This window comes from Guillardia theta (assembly GCF_000315625.1).
Source record: "Guillardia theta CCMP2712 unplaced genomic scaffold GUITHscaffold_64, whole genome shotgun sequence".
Lineage (NCBI taxonomy): Eukaryota > Cryptophyceae > Pyrenomonadales > Geminigeraceae > Guillardia > Guillardia theta.
In genome coordinates, this window is record NW_005434610.1 from 89,844 (window position 1) to 107,433 (window position 17,590).

Here is a 17,590-nt window from a genome sequence, read left to right on the forward strand (position 1 = left end):
CCGCGCCCTCCAGGCGCTTTTACGACCTCCTCCTCCTCCTCCTCCTCCTCCTCCTCCCCATCCTGCTTGCCCTTCTCCCGCGCTACCCCATTCCCTCTCCCAAATCCCTCCAGGTCCTCCTGACCCTCTCGCCTCCTCCTCCTCCTCCTCCTCCTCCTCCTCCCCGTCGCCCCCTCCTCCTCCCCCTCGTTCCCTTCACTCTCCCTCTCCCCTCTCCTCACTCGTACTCACCGATCCCGCACGCTCCTCCTCCTCCCCTTCTCTCGCCCCCTGCCGTCGACGACGAGATGCTCGCCTCGCTTCCTAGAGACTCTTGAGAGCTCTCACCAGCGACCTCATTGCTGACGTCAGCAATCTCCTTGCGTATGAGGGTGATGTTGGAGATCGTCTCCTCCCCTCTCCTCTTCACTGTCAGCGACGCCTCGGAGCCCTCGGGCCCAAGAATGAGGCCGGTCAGCTCTCTCTGAACCATCCCCACCAGCTCCCACCCGTCGATCGACAGGATGCGGTCCCCCTCCTCCAGGAGCCCAGATGCCGCGCTGTGCTCCTTCACGCGCTTCACCACGAACTCCCCGCTGCTGTCCGGCTCGAAGAAGGTCAGGCCCAGCCCGACCCTCTTCCTCCTCGGGATCGGCATCCTTTGCTCCAACGACCTTCCTCCCTCCAGCGACTCTCGCGAGCTCTCTCGGCTCAGCTCCCCGCTCAGCAGGTCGTACTCGCGGACCTCCAGCTCGGAGAAGGAGGCAGTCAGCGAAGGTCGCACCCTCCTCACCTCCACCTCCCGCTCCTCCCCTGTCTCCTTCCTCACTCGCAGCGTCGCCACTTGACCCTCCAGCCCCATGGTCAGCCCCGTCAGCTCCGACTTGGAGAGGTTGACTAGACTCTGACCATCGATGCTCATCACGACATCCCCAGCTGCGATCCCACCTGACAACTCAGCTCCGCTCCCCGGCTTGACCCTCTTGACCATCACTCCTCCTGCCTCCTCTGACTGCCTGAAGGTCAATCCGAGCCCGCACTTCCTCCTCCCTGTTTCGTCTTCCGTATCATCTCCGTACACAGACCCGTCGAAACTGACTTCCCGGAGATCAGCTGGAGGAGGAGCAGGGGCTGGCTCGGCATTCTCCCCATCAACTTCCTGCTCCCCCTGATGAACTTCAGCGGGATTCGCGAACTCTTCTTCCTCCCTGTTACCATCATGCACAATCTCCTCCTCCTCCTCCTGCTCTTCTTCCTCCTCCCGCTGCCCTCCAGCTGAGTCCAAGAATCTTCCTCCTCGAGCCAACAGAATGGACTTGATCGTCTTGTCCTTCTTCAGTACCTCGAGCGAGGAGATAGATCCCTCTGTGACTCGTATCAGCTGCTCCTGCTCCTCTTCCTCCTCCTTCCTCCCCCTCTACCTCCCCCACCTCCTCCTCATACTCCCTCCTGCCCCAGCCCCTACCCCTACCCCTACCTCCTGCTCCTCCTCTTCAACCACCACCTCCACTTCTCACCTGCTCCAAGGATCAGCCCCTGAACCTCCTTGTTCGAGCAGCCGCTCAGTTTCTTCCCATCGATGGAGATCACAAGGTCTCCCTCTTCCACCTCCCCTGAGAGCTGCGCCGCTCCTCCGTCCTTCACTCGCTTCACCCGGAAACCTTCCGAGGTCCCGTCCCACGAGAAGAAAGTCAACCCGAAGCCACACTGCCGTCGTCCTCCAATCCTACTGCCCCACACGGAGGACCCGAAGCTCGCTTCGCTCACGCAGGGCTCCTGGTCCTCGTCCATCGAGCCGAAGGAGGAGCGAGCAAGGAGGAGGCTGAACGTGCTGCCCTCCTTCGACTTGATCTTCACCTCCACCTCCGATCCCTCCGCCCCCCTGTTGAGCCGCGACAGCTGCGCGTCGGACATGTTCCCCAACTCGCTGCCATCGATGCTCAGGCAGCGATCTCCAGGGCGTATCCTCCCCGACAGCTCAGACGCGCTGCCTGGCTTTAAGCGCTTGATCACTCGGCCCCCCTTCCCGTCCGGCTTGAGGAACACCATCCCAAGGCCCACGAGCCCGACTTGTCTCGAGCCTACCTCCTCCTCCTCCTCCTCCTCCTCCTCCTCGTATAGCTTCCGGGGTACCATGACAAGCCGCATGCTCTCATCGACCTTCTTCACCACACAGACAGCAGGGGACTCGCTCGAGCTGGCGATCAGCTGCTGCAGAGCCGAGTCATCCAGACCATCCAGCTCGACGCTGTCGATGGAAACGAGACGGTCACCAGGCTCGAGCTTTCCTGTCTCAGCTGCTCCGCTCCCTGCCTTCATCTTCAGAATCACTCGCCCTCCTCCCTCATCTCTCTCCGCGAATAAAATCCCGAGCCCGAGCTTCCTCGGGGCCTTCGCACCCCCTGCCTCCTGCTTCTCCTCCTTCTGAAGTTGGCGATCTCCTCCCTCGGAGGCTCTGCTCTGCTCGCCCCTCTCGGCGCTTGTCCGCGTCAGCAAGACGGAGGAAAGCGTCGAGTCGCCGTGCCTGACCGTCAACCTGCACTTGGACCCTTCCTCTCCCATGATCATCGACGACAGCTGCCTCGTCCCAACCCCGCTCATCTTCACTCCATCGATCTCTAGGATCTCATCCCCTGCCTGCAGCCCTCCGCTTCTCTCCGCTGCTCCCCCCACCTTGACTCTCTTCACCATCAGCCTCCCCCCCTGACTCCTCGGGTCGTAGAACGTGATCCCCAATCCGCACCGCCCAGCTGCGAGCATCCCTACGGACTCCAGGCTCGCCTCGCGACCCAAGCTCGACCCCAGCTGGGGTTCTCGTCGGTTGAGACGCACTGAGACCTGCTGACCGTCGACCCTGACCAGCTTGATGTCAGCTGCCGTCCCAGCTGGACCCATCACCTGCCAACTAGCATTAGCAAGAGGAGGAGCAAGGAGAGGCTGAGAGGAGACCGGAGGTGGTGGTGTTGGGGGCGGGCGGAGAAAGAAGAGGAGGTAAAGAGGGAGGCCTTGAGGAAGGAAGAAAGAGAAATAGTCACCAGGGATGTCAAAGTCTCGCTAGAGACGCGCGCTCGGATCCTTTTCCCGTCGATCGAGATGATCCTGTCACCGGCCCGTATGCTCCCCTCCTTCTCTGCGGGCGAGTCCGGCTTGACACGCTTCACTACAATCCCTTCTTCATCGTCGGGAGGGAAGAACGTCAGCCCGATCCCGACCCTCGCATGCGATGCCTCCCCCAATTCACTGTTGACCGAGTCGAAAGAGTTCTCCCTGACCAGCCGAGGTCGAGGCTCCTTGCCTCCTGACAAGGACCCTCCTCTCCCTCCCTCAGACGCTGGCTGCTGCTGCTGCTGCTGCTGCTGCTGCTGCTGCTGCTGCTGCTGCTGCTGCTGCTGCTGCTGCTGCTGCTGCTGCTGCTGCTGCTGCTGCTGCTGCTGCTGCTGCTGCTGCTGCTGCTGCTGCTGCTGCTGCTGCTGCTGCTGCTGCTGCTGCTGCTGCTGCTGCTGCTGCTGCTGCTGCTGCTGCTGCTGCTGCTGCTGCTGCTGCTGCTGCTGCTGCTGCTGCTGCTGCTGCTGGCTGGGTGCCAGCGACGATCTTCGCTGGATGGTGATTGTTCTCTCTGACCCGTCGAGTTTGCGCACGACCAGGCTTGCTACGCTTCCTTCCTTCCCCATCACGAGCTTCGTCAGCAGCGCGCTGCTCACTGAGATGAGCGGCTGCTGGTCGATGCTCATCACGCGATCCCCTGGCTCGAGGCCTCCGCTCTCCTCTGCCGCTCCTCCCTCCTTGATCCTTTTGATCACAATGCCCCTTTCTCCGTCGGGCTTGCAGAAGGTCAGCCCGAGTCCTTGCATGCTCTCTCCCTTCATGCTCGGCTCGCTCGTCCAGCTCGCCTCCCCTGTCACCGCCTTCCCCTCGTGCGAGCTGCGGGTCATCACCGTCCTATGGATCCTTGTCTCTCCCCGGTGCTGGAAGCACACCTCAGCCTCACTCCCCGCTGGGCCCAGCACCAGCTCCGTCAGCTCCTTGGCCGTCATGTTCTGCACGACGGAGCCGTCAATAGAGATGATGATGTCACCTTCCCTCATCCCGTGCGCAGGCACGTCGGGGCTCTTGATCCGGTTGATAGTCACATGCCCTGACGCCGACGACATCTTGAAGGTCATCCCCAGCCCGACCTTGCTCCTCTTCCTCGAGCTAACCGAGCTCCTCGAGCCCTGCCCGTACTCGGACGCGTCGAAGCTCACCTCGCCCCGACACTCGCCAGCAGCAGGCAGCACCGCTCTCTCCTGCCCCCGGGGGACGAAGACAGAGCGCTCCTGCCCATCCCTGTCAAGGATCTCAAGGCAGGCAATGGACCGACGAGGCCCCTCAAGCAACTGCAGGACCCGCAGCTCGCTTGCAGCTGAGATAGGAACTCCGTCGATCTTCATAAGCGTCTCGTCCTTGTGCAGTAGCCTGCCGTCCCGCAGGCTCGGGTCCGACAAGCTCAGCACGGGATACCCCAGCTGCGTGGGAGACCCCAGCACGACCCCAACACAGCCATGGGCTACGTGCTCGTCAGAGGGGGAGGGGAGGAAGCGGGACAGGCGCAGCCTCATCAGGGTTTGGTCTGACACTCTCAGCACCTCCAGGTTCACGGCCGAGCCCTGGGGACCGAACAGCAGGCCCCGCACCTCCTTCTTCTCCATCCCCTTCAGCTGCTTGCCCTCCACAGACACTATGATGTCTCCTGATCCCACACCCTGGCAACTCGCCATCGGGCCTGCTTCCTGCACCTGAGCGATCTCGTACTCCCCTGCCTCGTTTCTCTCGCACTTGATGCCGATGCCGCAGCTTGAGGCATCATCCTGCCCGTTGCTCGGCTTCTGCTCGCGAAGAGAGACGGCGGGGGAGCTCTCGAGCTCAGCGGTCTGTGGCTTGTAGGGCTGGAAAAGGTGTTCAGTTAAGTCAATGAGAAGAGAAAAGGGGGGGAGAGGGGGGGGGGGAAGGAGGAGCATTAGAGACCGAAAGTGGCAGAGAGAAAGTGAGGGGCATCGCAGACAATGCGGCAGCAGGGAGGAGCGAGAAAGGGTGAGAGGACGACGATTTCTCACCTCTTCAGTCTCAACTGACGATGGACCTCTCTCGAGCTGGATCAGGTGAAACTCCTCCTCTTCTCCTCGAAGGACCCCCAGCTGCACGATGGTGCCGAGGGGGCCGAGGATCATGCCGGCGAATTTCTTCATGGACTTCCCTCGCACGCTGAACCCGTCGACCGTCTGGATCACATCTCCTGTCCTGACCGTCCCGGCAATGTCAGCAGGCCCCATCCTCGCGATCCTTTTCACAGAGAAGAAACCTGCTGCGGTCTGCACGAAAGTGATGCCGACACCAAACATCTCGTTGCTGCCCGCAGGAGGAGGCTTCTGCTGCTCTTGTGGGAGAAGAGGAGCTGCCTGGTCTCCCATCTCGTTCCACACTAGGTCAGGCACCCACGTCCTCCTCAGCATGACTGCCTGCGTCTGCTGCTCCGAGGCGTCGAAGGCCGACGAGGAGCGGAGCTCGAGCTTCACGAAGCTTCCCATGGGGCCATTGAGCATCTTGGAACATTCATGGAAGGTTCTCCCCCGGCAGGAGCAGTCGTTGATGGAGACAATCTCGTCCCCGTGCGTTAGGCAGCCGTTCCTCTCGGCCGGGCCTTTCTCTGAGATATCCGACACATACGGGAACTCCCCGCCCATCTGCAGAGTTATCCCGACCCCGGACAGCTCCAGTCGCTCCGACCCGACGGAGGAGGTGGAGGTGAGGGAGGGAAGTCCATCCTGCAGGCCCCTCCCTTCGTGCTCCTCCGTCACCCTCAGCCGCTCCGACTTGCCCTTGGACAGAGTCGCTTTCCTGACTCGCACCCTCGGTCTCATCTGCCCCGATGACGTCATCATCCTTGCTCGCTGCGTCGCGCTCTCGTTGTCGTACTGCTCGCTCCTCCTCAGCATCACCTGCCTGGTCTGCCCTGAACCCGGCTTCTGCAATCCCAGCTGGACCGATGTCCCCTCCTTCCCGCTCAGCAGTTTGCGCAAGAGCAGGGACGGGCTCTTGTGCAGGTAGACGTTCTGCCCGTCAATGTCCACCAGGATGTCGCCCACGTCGATCATGCCGCAACGCTGTGCAGGCCCTGCACTGCTGAGCTCCGACACCACGAAGTAGCCCTGCTCGTCCGACTCGAACTGCAGCCCGACCCCGAACTCCTCCTCCTTCCTCTTCTCCTCCCGCTCAGCGCTTATCCTGCGGTGGTCGAACACGCTCTGCGTCACCATGTCGCTCGAGCTCTCGCTGCTCTCGTCGTCCTCCTCGTCCGATCGAGCCTCTCTGTACTTGAACCCGAGGATTCTGCCCTTGCTCTTGATCTTGGCCAGGCCCGGGATGGTGCAGACTCGACCTGACTGGAGGAGCGATTTCTTCTTGGACTTCCTGTCCTTGGAGGAGGACTCTAGAGCCCTCTTCAAGAAGTCCTCCAGGGCCTTGAGCGAGGAAGAATGCCCTGACGCCTTGAGGCTTGCAGACACGACCCCCCCATGGCTCTTGAGGAAGTCCACGAGGCAGTCAACATCATCCTCAGCAAGCTGCTCCTCGTCTTCGTCGATCGATGAGTTTGCGAGATCTTCCCAGCTGTTGATCAGCCTGTCAACGAACTGGTTCAGGTGCTGTTGCATCCCCTCAACAACCTCCTTGAAGGCTGAAGCAGCGCCGAAGCTCGGAGGGAGAGACTCCGTGTAGTAGCTGATGATGCCATTTGCCATCTCGCGCAGAAGCTTGCCGTCCTCCTCATCCAGGGAATTCGCCTCAACGCCGAACTCTGTCGGATAGAGCATGGCCGGCACCACCAAGGAAAGGATGAAGAGCTTCACCGCGGCCTTCAGGCGCATCTCCAGCTTGACCCCAGCTCTCTTCAGCAGCTCCAGCATGAAGCTGATGGACAGCTTGAGGATGCCTGGGTACTCGCTCGAGCTCGAAGTCACCGAGAACAAGAGCTGAGAAAATGCCATCACAGAGTTTTCATGCAGATCCGCACGAGAGGCAAACAAGCGCTTGTTGCGTTCACACACTTGGGTGACCCCCTGCCGCACCCACAGGTCAGCTGGCGTCACAGCTTGGGGCGGTATACCTCTATGAGGCATCCGCAAGGCTTGACGGACAGACCAACCGACAGGCAGGAAGAAAGGAATCTAGCGAGCAGTTTCAGTGGACGAGGAGGTGGAGGAGGATTAGACCTGCAAGTGAGGGATTCGGGATGCAGACAGTCCAGGTGAGCGCTGTCGTCTCGTTTCGATCGGGACTCCAGTGTTCGATACTCGTTCCTGAGAGCAACTTTGGAGAACACATGCACCCTGCGCAAAGAGAGGAGAGTGGAGGTAAGAATCCTGCAGGGAGCGCAGACTCGAGGGACATCTTACATGTCAACATCATCAAGGAGGCGAACTGTGGCTGAGAGAGTCTCGCGATGCTTGCGGAAGTGAAACTCATCTCCCTTGGTGCAGAAGGAGACCACGGCAGAGAGTATCTAGTCCAGCACACGCTCAGCTGGTTTGAACGCGGGGTGGATCGTCGAACTCACCGCAAAGTTGTCAGCTGGTGACATCACCAACTTCACCACGTCCTCGATCTGTGAATTCAGCCTCAGCCCAGACAAGTGGAGCAAGTCCTTCCGACCTGCGGGCGGCGTTGCTTCGCCTGCACTCTCCTTCGCTCCAGGGGCTCGAATTCCTTGCAGAGGGTCCCCTCCAAGAAGGAGACATCATACTGCAATGGCTGCATCTTCTGCAAGATTCAGCACTGATGTCAGAGGACACTGAGGGGTCCCAGCCTTCCTCCTCGACCTTATATGCTGAGAAATATCGCTGGACTTCCGAATGAACGAATGAATGGAGCCCATTCAAGATCGTCGACTCCACCTGCAAGGAATTAAGGAATCCGTCGGAGGCGAACGAGAGATATGAGGAGAGCTGGACCTGTACAATGACATCGGGCAGGTAGTACTCGACCAGCATGGCTTGCATCTTGTACGCCTTCTCCAAGGTCTAGAGCAGATTTAGGAGGAGTCCATGGCAAGCTCGAAATGTACTTCAAACTTTTTCTTCAACTCCGGGATCTGATTCTTCTTCTCATTCTGTCTCTCAACAATCTGAGCAAATGTCAAATACTGAACAATTCAAAATGAATCTGTTACATTCAGCTGTATACTTGCAACATCCATCCTCTCTCGCGCTTTTTCCAGGCCAATGACAGATTCCTACGAGTTGCATCAAAGAATGAAGCTCAACAAGAGAGCACCTCTCACCTGTGCAAATCCAACATGAACTCGGAACGCAAAGTCTAGAGCACCATGAAAGGTGGAAAGGGAGTTCTTCGCTTCTTCTTCAAACTTCTGCATCCTTTGTGCAGGAATCGATTACACTTTGTGATGCAACATTTCACTCACTGTTGCAGGGAGCTGCAAATCTTGCTCAACGCCTTGGAGCACTGAGGACTTTCCCAGCTCAAGAAGCAGGACGACCAGTGCGGCTTCTCATCTCGCATCACATGTTAGTTTCCCAACCTCACCGACAACTCCGGGCATCACTTGTGGCGGTCAAGCTTTGTCTGAGCATCAAGTCGGTGTTGAGATCTATCATGAGCTTCCACAACCTGTTCCATGATAGTCAAGAGCTCAGTCTCATCTCCTCATCTCTCACTTGATGTACAGGGTGTCGAACTCCAGCAAGACCTCCTCGAGGTCCTGGTCATGACGAGTGGCGGAGGAATGGAACAACTTGGTGTCTTCAACACTGTTAGCATGCCCCTCAGGACCGCAACTATCTTTACCATCTTGATCTTCAACTGAGTTCTTCACCTCTTCCCTTGACCCAACCCCAGGAATGTATTTCAAGAAGTTGCCAAATTTTTTGCGCCACAGCCCTTCCGCCTGCAGACGGAACCCTTTCCCTTCAGTGTCATCCGCGTTGATACAGTTGTCTTCACGAAACTCAGCTTCAAGCTCTTCGGCGGCCTTTTGCCGGCAATGTGCCACAAATGATGGACCCATCATGACATAATATCTGACAGACAAGGAAAACATCAGATTCTTGCGATTCAATACTTGAAAACTTGAATGACAACATTCCTTCTTCTAGGAAGTACGTTAAATCACAAATATTTTTCGTTTGGTATATGATCCTACATCTCAAGCTAATCATACGATGGATTTCCCAGCAATTTGCTATCGTCAGTGTTGAGGCAAACCCTAGAATTGCTTCCTTGTCCTCGTCCTCGTCCTCGTCCTCGTCCTCGTCCTCGTCCTCGTCCTCGTCCTCATCTTCTGTGTTCCTGGCTATTTCATCCTTCATCACACTTATTTTCTCCTCCATCTTGCCCATCTTGCCCACCATCTTCATATCCCTAACGTCATCGTTGCTTCATCATCAGTCGCACCACAAATTCAACCACCTCCTTTCCTCCAACATCACATTCAAGTACCCCCACCAGGTCAATCTCTTCAGTACCCTCCTTCACCTCCTACCCTACCTCCTTTTGGTAAACAAATTTCCATTGAAGGTACCTACTTTCACTACCCACCTTCATTTCTAAAACAACCATCGAACGAAAGTACCCCACTCGGATTCACTTAGGACTACCCCCTACCCTCGAAGATAGCTCTGAAGAGGCGGGGGCAAGCAGAACCCATGGGCAAACATTGGGCCGGGCCCTGCGTTTGGCCCACCCAAGTGATGGCTACCTGTCATACCCGGAGTTGCATCAACCCTTCAGTCACGTTGTGCCTCAGCTTGAGTCAAGCTCGGAAGAGCAAGGCTCCTACGGTATCATTCGGCTGAGTGGCTGGCAGTGCCATCGGAAGTGAACTGAGAGGACTCAACAAATTGGCAGTGCTGTATAGAACAGTTGTGCTCTTTATATCCGGCTCAATGCCATGATGCGAGACGGTCTCCCTTGTCTCTTCGTTGTAAAGGTTCTCTTGATAGTTGTTCCGCTCTTTTGGGCCGTCACGGGGAGATGTTGATAGCCTTAGTTGTGGATGCCACATCATTCAAGCAAGCAACAGTACAGATTTGTTTGCGTCATTCGACGAATTCATGACTAAGACAAAAGGGTACAACACGACAACAGACTGGCAATGATCTAAGCTGCTATCTCGGCGTCGCACATCAGAAAGACTCTGCGGGCAACATCATCAGTAATCAGCAAGCATATATCGACTCGTACCTTGATCCTGTTCAAGTCATGGCTTTGGCTCGCTGTCGTCCTCAGATTTTCGCCTATGCTTTTCCAACTTTTTCAATCCTTTTTACAGGGGTGGGGTAGAAGAATTTGTTGGGAATCGCAATGGCGATCCCGCGACAAACTGTTTCGAGGATGAATATCTCAAGAATGAAAATCTGTACAATGCAAAACAAACATTTTGTATTTAGAGATACATACAAATTGTCATTCTCTATACTTGTTCGCTTTGTACACGTCTTAATTTTTGACATTTTGTCCTTTCTATCTCTTCTTCCGTAGACTTACAACCAGACAAAGTTCGTAAACCCTGAAATCTAGGCATTTGTCCTGTGAATCCTCCTCGTGTATCCAAAGATTGAGTATGTATACGTTTCCGAGATCGAGGTTGGGACCTGCACTCATTCTCTTTGTCCCGTGTTCCTTCCTCTGCGTTGAAAAGCTTCTTCTCCCCACGCACTTAAACTTTTGGCACTTAAACTTTTGGTTGAAAAACCAATGTACATGGGGACAGGGGGTGTGCTCGCACATCCATCTTGTGCAACCACACTGATGGCATCTTCAGCCAGTTCAGCAACTGTATGCTTGTAAAATTTCTCATTGTACTTGTACAACTCGTTTTGAAGTTCTGATTCGTTGACAGGCAGATCGCCATTCGCCATTCCCTCCAGTTTTCCTATCAATCGAGGAATTTCTACATCCATCTGTTCACAGCCTTCAATTACTGTCTTGAGGTAACGTTGATGTGGTGTGAACCTGACATCCTCTGGAGATTCGCCTCCGGTTGTCAAACAAAACTTTTCCTTGCGATCTTCAAGCAGGTCAAGTCGCTGAGCCAAGTCAGGTTCATGACTTGTTATACCCCCCAGATCTGCTTCACATTCCTCAAACACAGAACAAAATCCTGCATTTATCATTGTTTTGTCGATCGCACAACAGTTCACTCCAGTCTGACAATGCTCAGGATTCATTCGACGGAATTCATCCATCATAGATGTGCACACTCTGGACCTATCATTGCCATGCAGTTTCATGAGATGCCTATCTCGTTTCTGAAGAGTGGATGTGGATGGCAGAGGTAAGTTGTGTAACATCTGGTCCGCATCAAAAGTTCCAGTATTTTTGTTCCCCGGCCCTGTGAGCAAGCGATATAGACCTGAGGTGCCGACATTCCAAATTGATGCAGCGAAACTCATGACTTGCTCAGAGTATCGCATGCCTCTAGTGTCCTTTGTTCGAAAGCCTTGTCGTATCCAGTCGCTCACTATGAATGGCATGATGGGGTGTTTGCTCTTCATGCCATCTCCTTCCTGACTGGCGAACATTACGACATCTGAAACTATGTCGGGAAGCTCAGCAGAACGGAGGTTATCCATCGCCCTTTCAACATGGCAGATGGTGAGAAAGCACTTGGCAGCAGGACTTTCGTCATTGGATTCTTCAAGAGACTCATGCTCTTCAAGAATGCTTCGGATGAAATCACGTCTATCCTCCAATGGCATTGACTTGAAGTTCTCGCACATTGTATGTGCGAGGAGAGCGAATGCTGTTTTGATATTGCTGTTCTGGTCTTGGCTAATATGTTCAGGCCTTACATACCTGCATGTGGCATGTCAGTACTCTGGTGCATTCCAGCTCGCTGGTTACCTTGAGTGATAATCGTGTATTTGCTTTTGTAGCTCGTCAACAGTGTCATAGTGCGAAGTGGCCCAATGTCTGATTTTCTTACACAATGCCTTTTGCTTTTGCCGATGATTCTTTACTTGAATTCGAAGCTTTTGCGCGTCTATGTGCAGCTGGAATTGATCATCATCGATGCATTTTGGCATCTGCTCCTTGTTGAAACGAGGTGAAGTAATGAAGGAAACAATTTTTGAAGCCCTCTGCATTCTGTCCAAAGAGGTCACCTAGAAGCGTCAACTTTGCTCGCACATGAGAAGTGTTGATGGTATGCTGGCTCAGCTTGAGATAACTAGCCGCTACTTGTAGCAAGCTACTTTCACTACCCACCTTCATTTCTAAAACAACCATCGAACGAAAGTACCCCACTCGGATTCACTTAGGACTACCCCCTACCCTCGAAGATAGCTCTGAAGAGGCGGGGGCAAGCTGTTTGGCCCACCCAAGTGATGGCTACCTGTCATACCCGGAGTTGCGGTTTTAGCCAGGGGTTTGGCGCACTTTTGGCGGGATTGAGAAGGTTTGTGGGTCTTGACTTTCGCGCCAGTTTGAAGCTCGTCTGAAAGTATTTCAATGCTCTCAACACTACCCGGTCTTTTTACCATCATGTACCCACTTAGATGTCATCATCCCAAGCCGAAGTTCTCTTTGAGCTCTGATTTCGACCTCCGAAAGCTCAAGCCTCCCCAGTCTAGCACTCCTCATGGAAAACAGCGTAACTATCGCCATGCAACTACTGCGCCGCTTTGTCTGGTCTGCTGGGAGGAGCCTCCATACAAGCCCCTCAGGCCTTCACCCGCGAGTACACTCCTTCACCAGAGCTACTCATACATCATCTCGCTATCACTCCTTCACCAGAGCTACTCATACATCATCTCGCTATCACTCCTTCACCACAGCTACTCATACATCATCTCGCTATCACTCCTTCACCACAGCTACTCATACATCATCTCGCTATCGCTTCTTCACCACAGCTGCTGATGCGTCATCTCGCAATCGCGCTTCAACATATCTCAAGCATGCGTGTGAGTTGCTGGAGATTAAAGATCCGAATGGGTCCGCCTATGTCGTTGCACTAGCGCTGAATGATAAGGATGCGGAGAAGCAGCTGCAGCTGCAGAAGGCGGATATCTATCATCAGATTATTGTCAACTACTACAAACGGCGAGTGTCATACATCTCTCAGAGGTGAAGACTTTGTTTGCCATGGTGTGGCCTCTACTGAATGATTGCACAAACACAGGTATCTGGTTGAGGATCTTTTTAGGAAAGCTATGGATATCATTGCCAACAGCAAGGACGGCGGCGAGGAGATCAACTCTGTACAGAAAGGCTTGCCGCGGAAGGACTTGGAGCTGATGATTCAAAGACAGCTTTCTATGCGTGCGATGAACAGGCACTTGCAGACGAATAATAGCTTACGACTGGCCGTATGGAAACGGATCGGGTTACCAGAGGACCTTTTGATGCCTGGTTTATCAGAGGAGAAGATGTTGTATGGGTACCTGTCGGAACACATCCATGGACCGACGGGGCTGTTTGTGTTTTTATCTTCACGTACAGCTAAGGAGGAGATCAGATTTTTCAGCGAAGTTGCACATGTTTTCAAGAAGGAGGTGGACTTTTTCGATGACGCGTCAGCAGAAGAGGGAGAGCTGATGGAGACTAAATCTATCCTGGAAAAGCATAGGCGAAAATCTGAGGACGACAGCGCTGAGCCAAAGCCATGACTTGAACAGGATCAAGGTACGAGTCGATATATGCTTGCTGATTACTGATGATGTTGCCCGCAGAGTCTTTCTGATGTGCGACGCCGAGATAGCAGCTTAGATCATTGCCAGTCTGTTGTCGTGTTGTACCCTTTTGTCTTAGTCATGAATTCGTCGAATGACGCAAACAAATCTGTACTGTTGCTTGCTTGAATGATGTGGCATCCACAACTAAGGCGATCAACATCTCCCCGTGACGGCCCAAAAGAGCGGAACAATATCAAGAGAACCTTTACAACGAAGAGACAAGGGAGACCGTCTCGCATCATGGCATTGAACCGGATATAAAGAGCACAACTGTTGTATGATACAGCACTGCCAATTTGTCGAGTCCTCTGCCACGGAGTCCACTTCCGATGGCACTGCCACTCAGCCGAATGATACCGTAGGAGCCTTGCTCTTCCGAGCTTGACTCAAGCTGAGGCACAACGTGACTGAAGGGTTGACAGCCGAGCCAACCCCTGGTGTTGGGATTAAAACTGATACCAATATTTAGTTAAATACCCCCCCCTTCCTTTCCTCATCGCGCCTCCATGCAGAGCGTTCGGGGCACTATGGCGGGGGATTTAGGGGGTGCTGCATGCCATGGCAGGGTGTCACGAGAAAATTCGAATCAAAGTTTTGGCGGGCAAAGCTATGTTGCCCCACACCATGGGCAGGCCGAGGCCTCCAGCGAGGCCTCCAGCGAAAATATGCTCATCATGCCACAGACGAAGACAGATGACCAGCATTCGAAAGTGGCATGGTGTGTCTATGTGCACAACTTGTGTTGCAAGGTTGAAAAAACACAATGATTGCAATGATCTTGAGCAGATCCTGCTCTCTCAATGGGATGGTGCCTTGGTTTTCAAGCTGTTGGATTTCATGCAATGTCATGGCCATGCAACTTTATCTGTGGAGTGTGAAGACGAGAATCTTTTAGCTTCAGCGACCCATTACCTCAAGCGGAGTCTTCATTCTGTATCCTTGTATGAAGTCCAGAACAAACTAAAGGTCCTCGGAGATGTCTAGGGGCCTACATCAGAAGGATTCTCGAGATGTTTTCTCCAGCACTACACACAGGTTTTCGAACAACAAGCATCTGGTAAATCACATGGAGGCACAAAGGCCATTTATGAGCACTTGAATCGACTTCATACACGTATTGGCAATATTCACAGGAAGCATCGAAACCTTCTTTCTCGAATGGAAGAATGGTCTACTGCTCACTTCGAGAATTTGAATTCATTGCAAACTACTATACACGATTACTTTGTGAAGTAAGTCTGAGATGTTGTTTATTTCCATGCCAGTGACCTGATGATCATTGCACAGGTATGCAAGAATGTCGGATATGCATGTTGACACAAGTGACACAAGATTCGCTTTAGATTCGCTTTAGAGAAAGAGATGTTTTGCAGGCTTCAAATATTTTGCAGACGGAACGGATATGAAGAAGTTCTTTCATTGGCCAACCACAATGACGAGGAGGAGGAAACATTCACTCCTTGGGAGATGGAGCGAAGAATAGCTGATGGACTAAATGACTTTGATGAACACAAGATTCGCTTTAGATTCGGCGAATGGTTATCCAATCCCGTCCTCTCTCCAATTACGAACAAGTTGCTGTTTTTCTCACCGTGCATCAATCACTTGTTGAAGAATGTAAGGCATTCCATTGGATCAGGGAAGTCTCAATCGTCTTCTACGGAAGCCCAGATATGGCATAAAGCTTACAGTGATATCGCCAAGAAGAATCCTGCTTGGATGACTCAGATGGAAGTCGACGGGACCGCCGATCCACAATCGGTGGATATCATGCTGAAGATGTTCAGTGACAAGGCCATCAGTCTACTAAAGGCAGAAGGGCATGAAGCGACAGCAAGAATGGCAAAGGCTATGTCTGGCCTGCACAAAGCATTCGATGAAAGAGGGCTGAAAGTTTCAGAGAGGATACGTCTCGTTCAAGAGGGTCGAAGATGGCTATTGGAAGGCATCGACTGGACCAGTGTCAGCCAAAAACATGTCAAGGGACTATCATCTGTAACATTTGAAGGCTTCATAGTTGCAATTGATGCTCGTCTGCAAGTACAGCAGTATGTGAGGGATAAGAATCATGCGCTGGGTGATAGAGACCATGAATTCAATTCACGAACTCTCTGCACGGATAGTGTAGAGAATCTGTGGTCCTTGATCGGCCATCTAAACAAGAAAGATTTTCTGAGATAATTCAATCAGACATGCATAGAATTATCTAAAAAGGTGGATCCAAACCTGCCTTTTGTATATGAGCATTCGAAGAAGCGAATTGTCCTGAGCAAACCGCACGACCGTGAAGCTTTCAATGCACGGGATGGATCTGATAATGATGTGGAGCCAGACAATAGTACGGAGAAGAACAATCGAAAGCGAGTATATGCTAAATCAGGGCAATGGGATGAAGGATTAACAGGTAATATGCAACGGTCCCGGGGATTGCGTAGCATTGCTGGCTGCAAGTAGAAAAAAGAGAGTACGTATTGTAGAAAATATTAAACACTGCTACGATGACATTCAAATGAGTGATACCATGATATAGATTTTACAATTTCCTGATAGGCTATGGTGGTTTCACGATTGTCATCATTGCACAGGCTGAGTTAATCATCCTTAAACCTGGTCGCCGCCTTGCTGCCATTGCGATTTCCTGCAAACTCACCCACCCCCTCCTGAAAAGGTACCCCCAAGATATCGTACAAATACACCGGTACTAGACCCTTTTATTGGGAGTTCCACCCCCGTGGGCCGGGGGCAAGGTCCGATCCGGGTGCTGTGTAGCTCTCAGTGACCGTACGGGCACTCCTATCCCAGTCCGCCGTTTCCTCGGAGGGCCGGGGCCCGGAGGATCCTCCGATCCGAACAGTGATTCGCCGGGGCCCGGCCCGGGCCCAGTCCGCCTGCTGCCGACCGTCCCACGCTTCAAGAGACGAGTCCGCCTCTGTGGTCTATGATACTGCAGTTGTACCGGGGGAACGGTCCCGTATGAGCCTTTGCCGGTGCGCCTATGAAACAGGGTCATAGGGCTAGTACGGCAAAGTAGTACGACAGTACGGCTCTGGTCACTGGGCTGGGCCGGGCTGGGCTACCGTACTACGGTAGCTACCGTGCTTTCGATAAGGAGGTAGGGGTCATGAAAGTCAGGGTGGGACCCCTACATAGCCGGGCCTATCAGGGGCTACCGGTAGGTATATCGGTGGTTTCTGTGTTGAACTTGGTCAGGGGGTACTCAGGTGATAGTACGGTCGACCTTGACGCTAAAGAAGATTGCGCCAGGGGGGGGTGGCCACCACAGAGTCAGCACCACTACCCCCTTTTTCATATCTTACCACCCTCAGTTTCTGAGGCACTACAGATACTTTTGTGGGGACCACCCACCCTGCAACGGGAATGCAACTAATAAGCCACCAGCACCCACCCATAAGATTTAACTTTTCCACCAACTTGGCCTGGTCGAATCACCCCTATTGTTAACCATGACTACCCCCACCTCTGACCTGCACCTTTACCCCCACCCTGATTTCTGAGCTGGCAATCTCTACGAGTGGTCCTTTTCCACTACTACTCTTGTCGTACCCCTACCCCCTGATTCCCTATTACCACCCCCCTCGTCCTGCAGACTGCCACAAAACAATCACCCCCCCCAACCTTGTGCTCCACTTGTATGGCCACCACTCACTTCAATTCCACCCCTTCCTTTCTCCCACCCTACCCCCCCATGTCCCTCAATTTTCGTATCTCTCATCCTCTTTTGTCACCCTCTTTTATGTACCCACCCTCCGTCCCCACCACCACCACCCCTCCATTTTGAGTTTATCCTACCCACCTGCCGCTACTTTCAAACCATGCATGAAAGTTACCGTGGCGGCCCGATGGTCGCACACATGGTAGCGAGG

At 53.6% G+C, this 17,590-nt stretch overlaps 3 protein-coding genes across 3 annotated transcripts; 1 reads left to right on the top strand and 2 right to left on the bottom strand.

Annotated features, from left to right (window-relative positions):
* Positions 1–217: 217 nt before the first annotated feature.
* On the bottom strand, positions 218–9,386 carry GUITHDRAFT_113056 (hypothetical protein; the record flags this gene model as incomplete). Its single annotated transcript, XM_005827711.1, has 19 exons — positions 218–1,344; positions 1,497–2,877; positions 3,015–4,904; positions 5,073–7,073; positions 7,121–7,181; positions 7,227–7,343; positions 7,410–7,516; positions 7,571–7,618; positions 7,666–7,773; positions 7,833–7,907; positions 7,965–8,033; positions 8,078–8,137; positions 8,183–8,245; positions 8,294–8,387; positions 8,435–8,482; positions 8,557–8,640; positions 8,688–8,772; positions 8,818–9,050; positions 9,235–9,386. 19 exons carry the CDS (start codon positions 9,384–9,386, stop codon positions 218–220), a joined length of 7,803 nt encoding a protein of 2,600 aa, XP_005827768.1.
* A 933-nt stretch (positions 9,387–10,319) lies between these two features.
* GUITHDRAFT_154001 (hypothetical protein) lies at positions 10,320–11,013 on the bottom strand (the record flags this gene model as incomplete). The annotated part of the gene is made up of 1 exon (XM_005827712.1): positions 10,320–11,013. A coding segment is annotated over exon 1 (229 nt), but the record flags the coding sequence as incomplete, so codon positions are not given.
* A 1,621-nt stretch (positions 11,014–12,634) lies between these two features.
* On the top strand, positions 12,635–13,640 carry GUITHDRAFT_113057 (hypothetical protein; the record flags this gene model as incomplete). The annotated part of the gene is made up of 2 exons (XM_005827713.1): positions 12,635–13,098; positions 13,154–13,640. The coding sequence occupies 2 exons, from the start codon at positions 12,635–12,637 to the stop codon at positions 13,638–13,640; spliced, it is 951 nt and encodes a 316-aa protein (XP_005827770.1).
* Between the last annotated feature and the right edge of the window lie 3,950 nt (positions 13,641–17,590).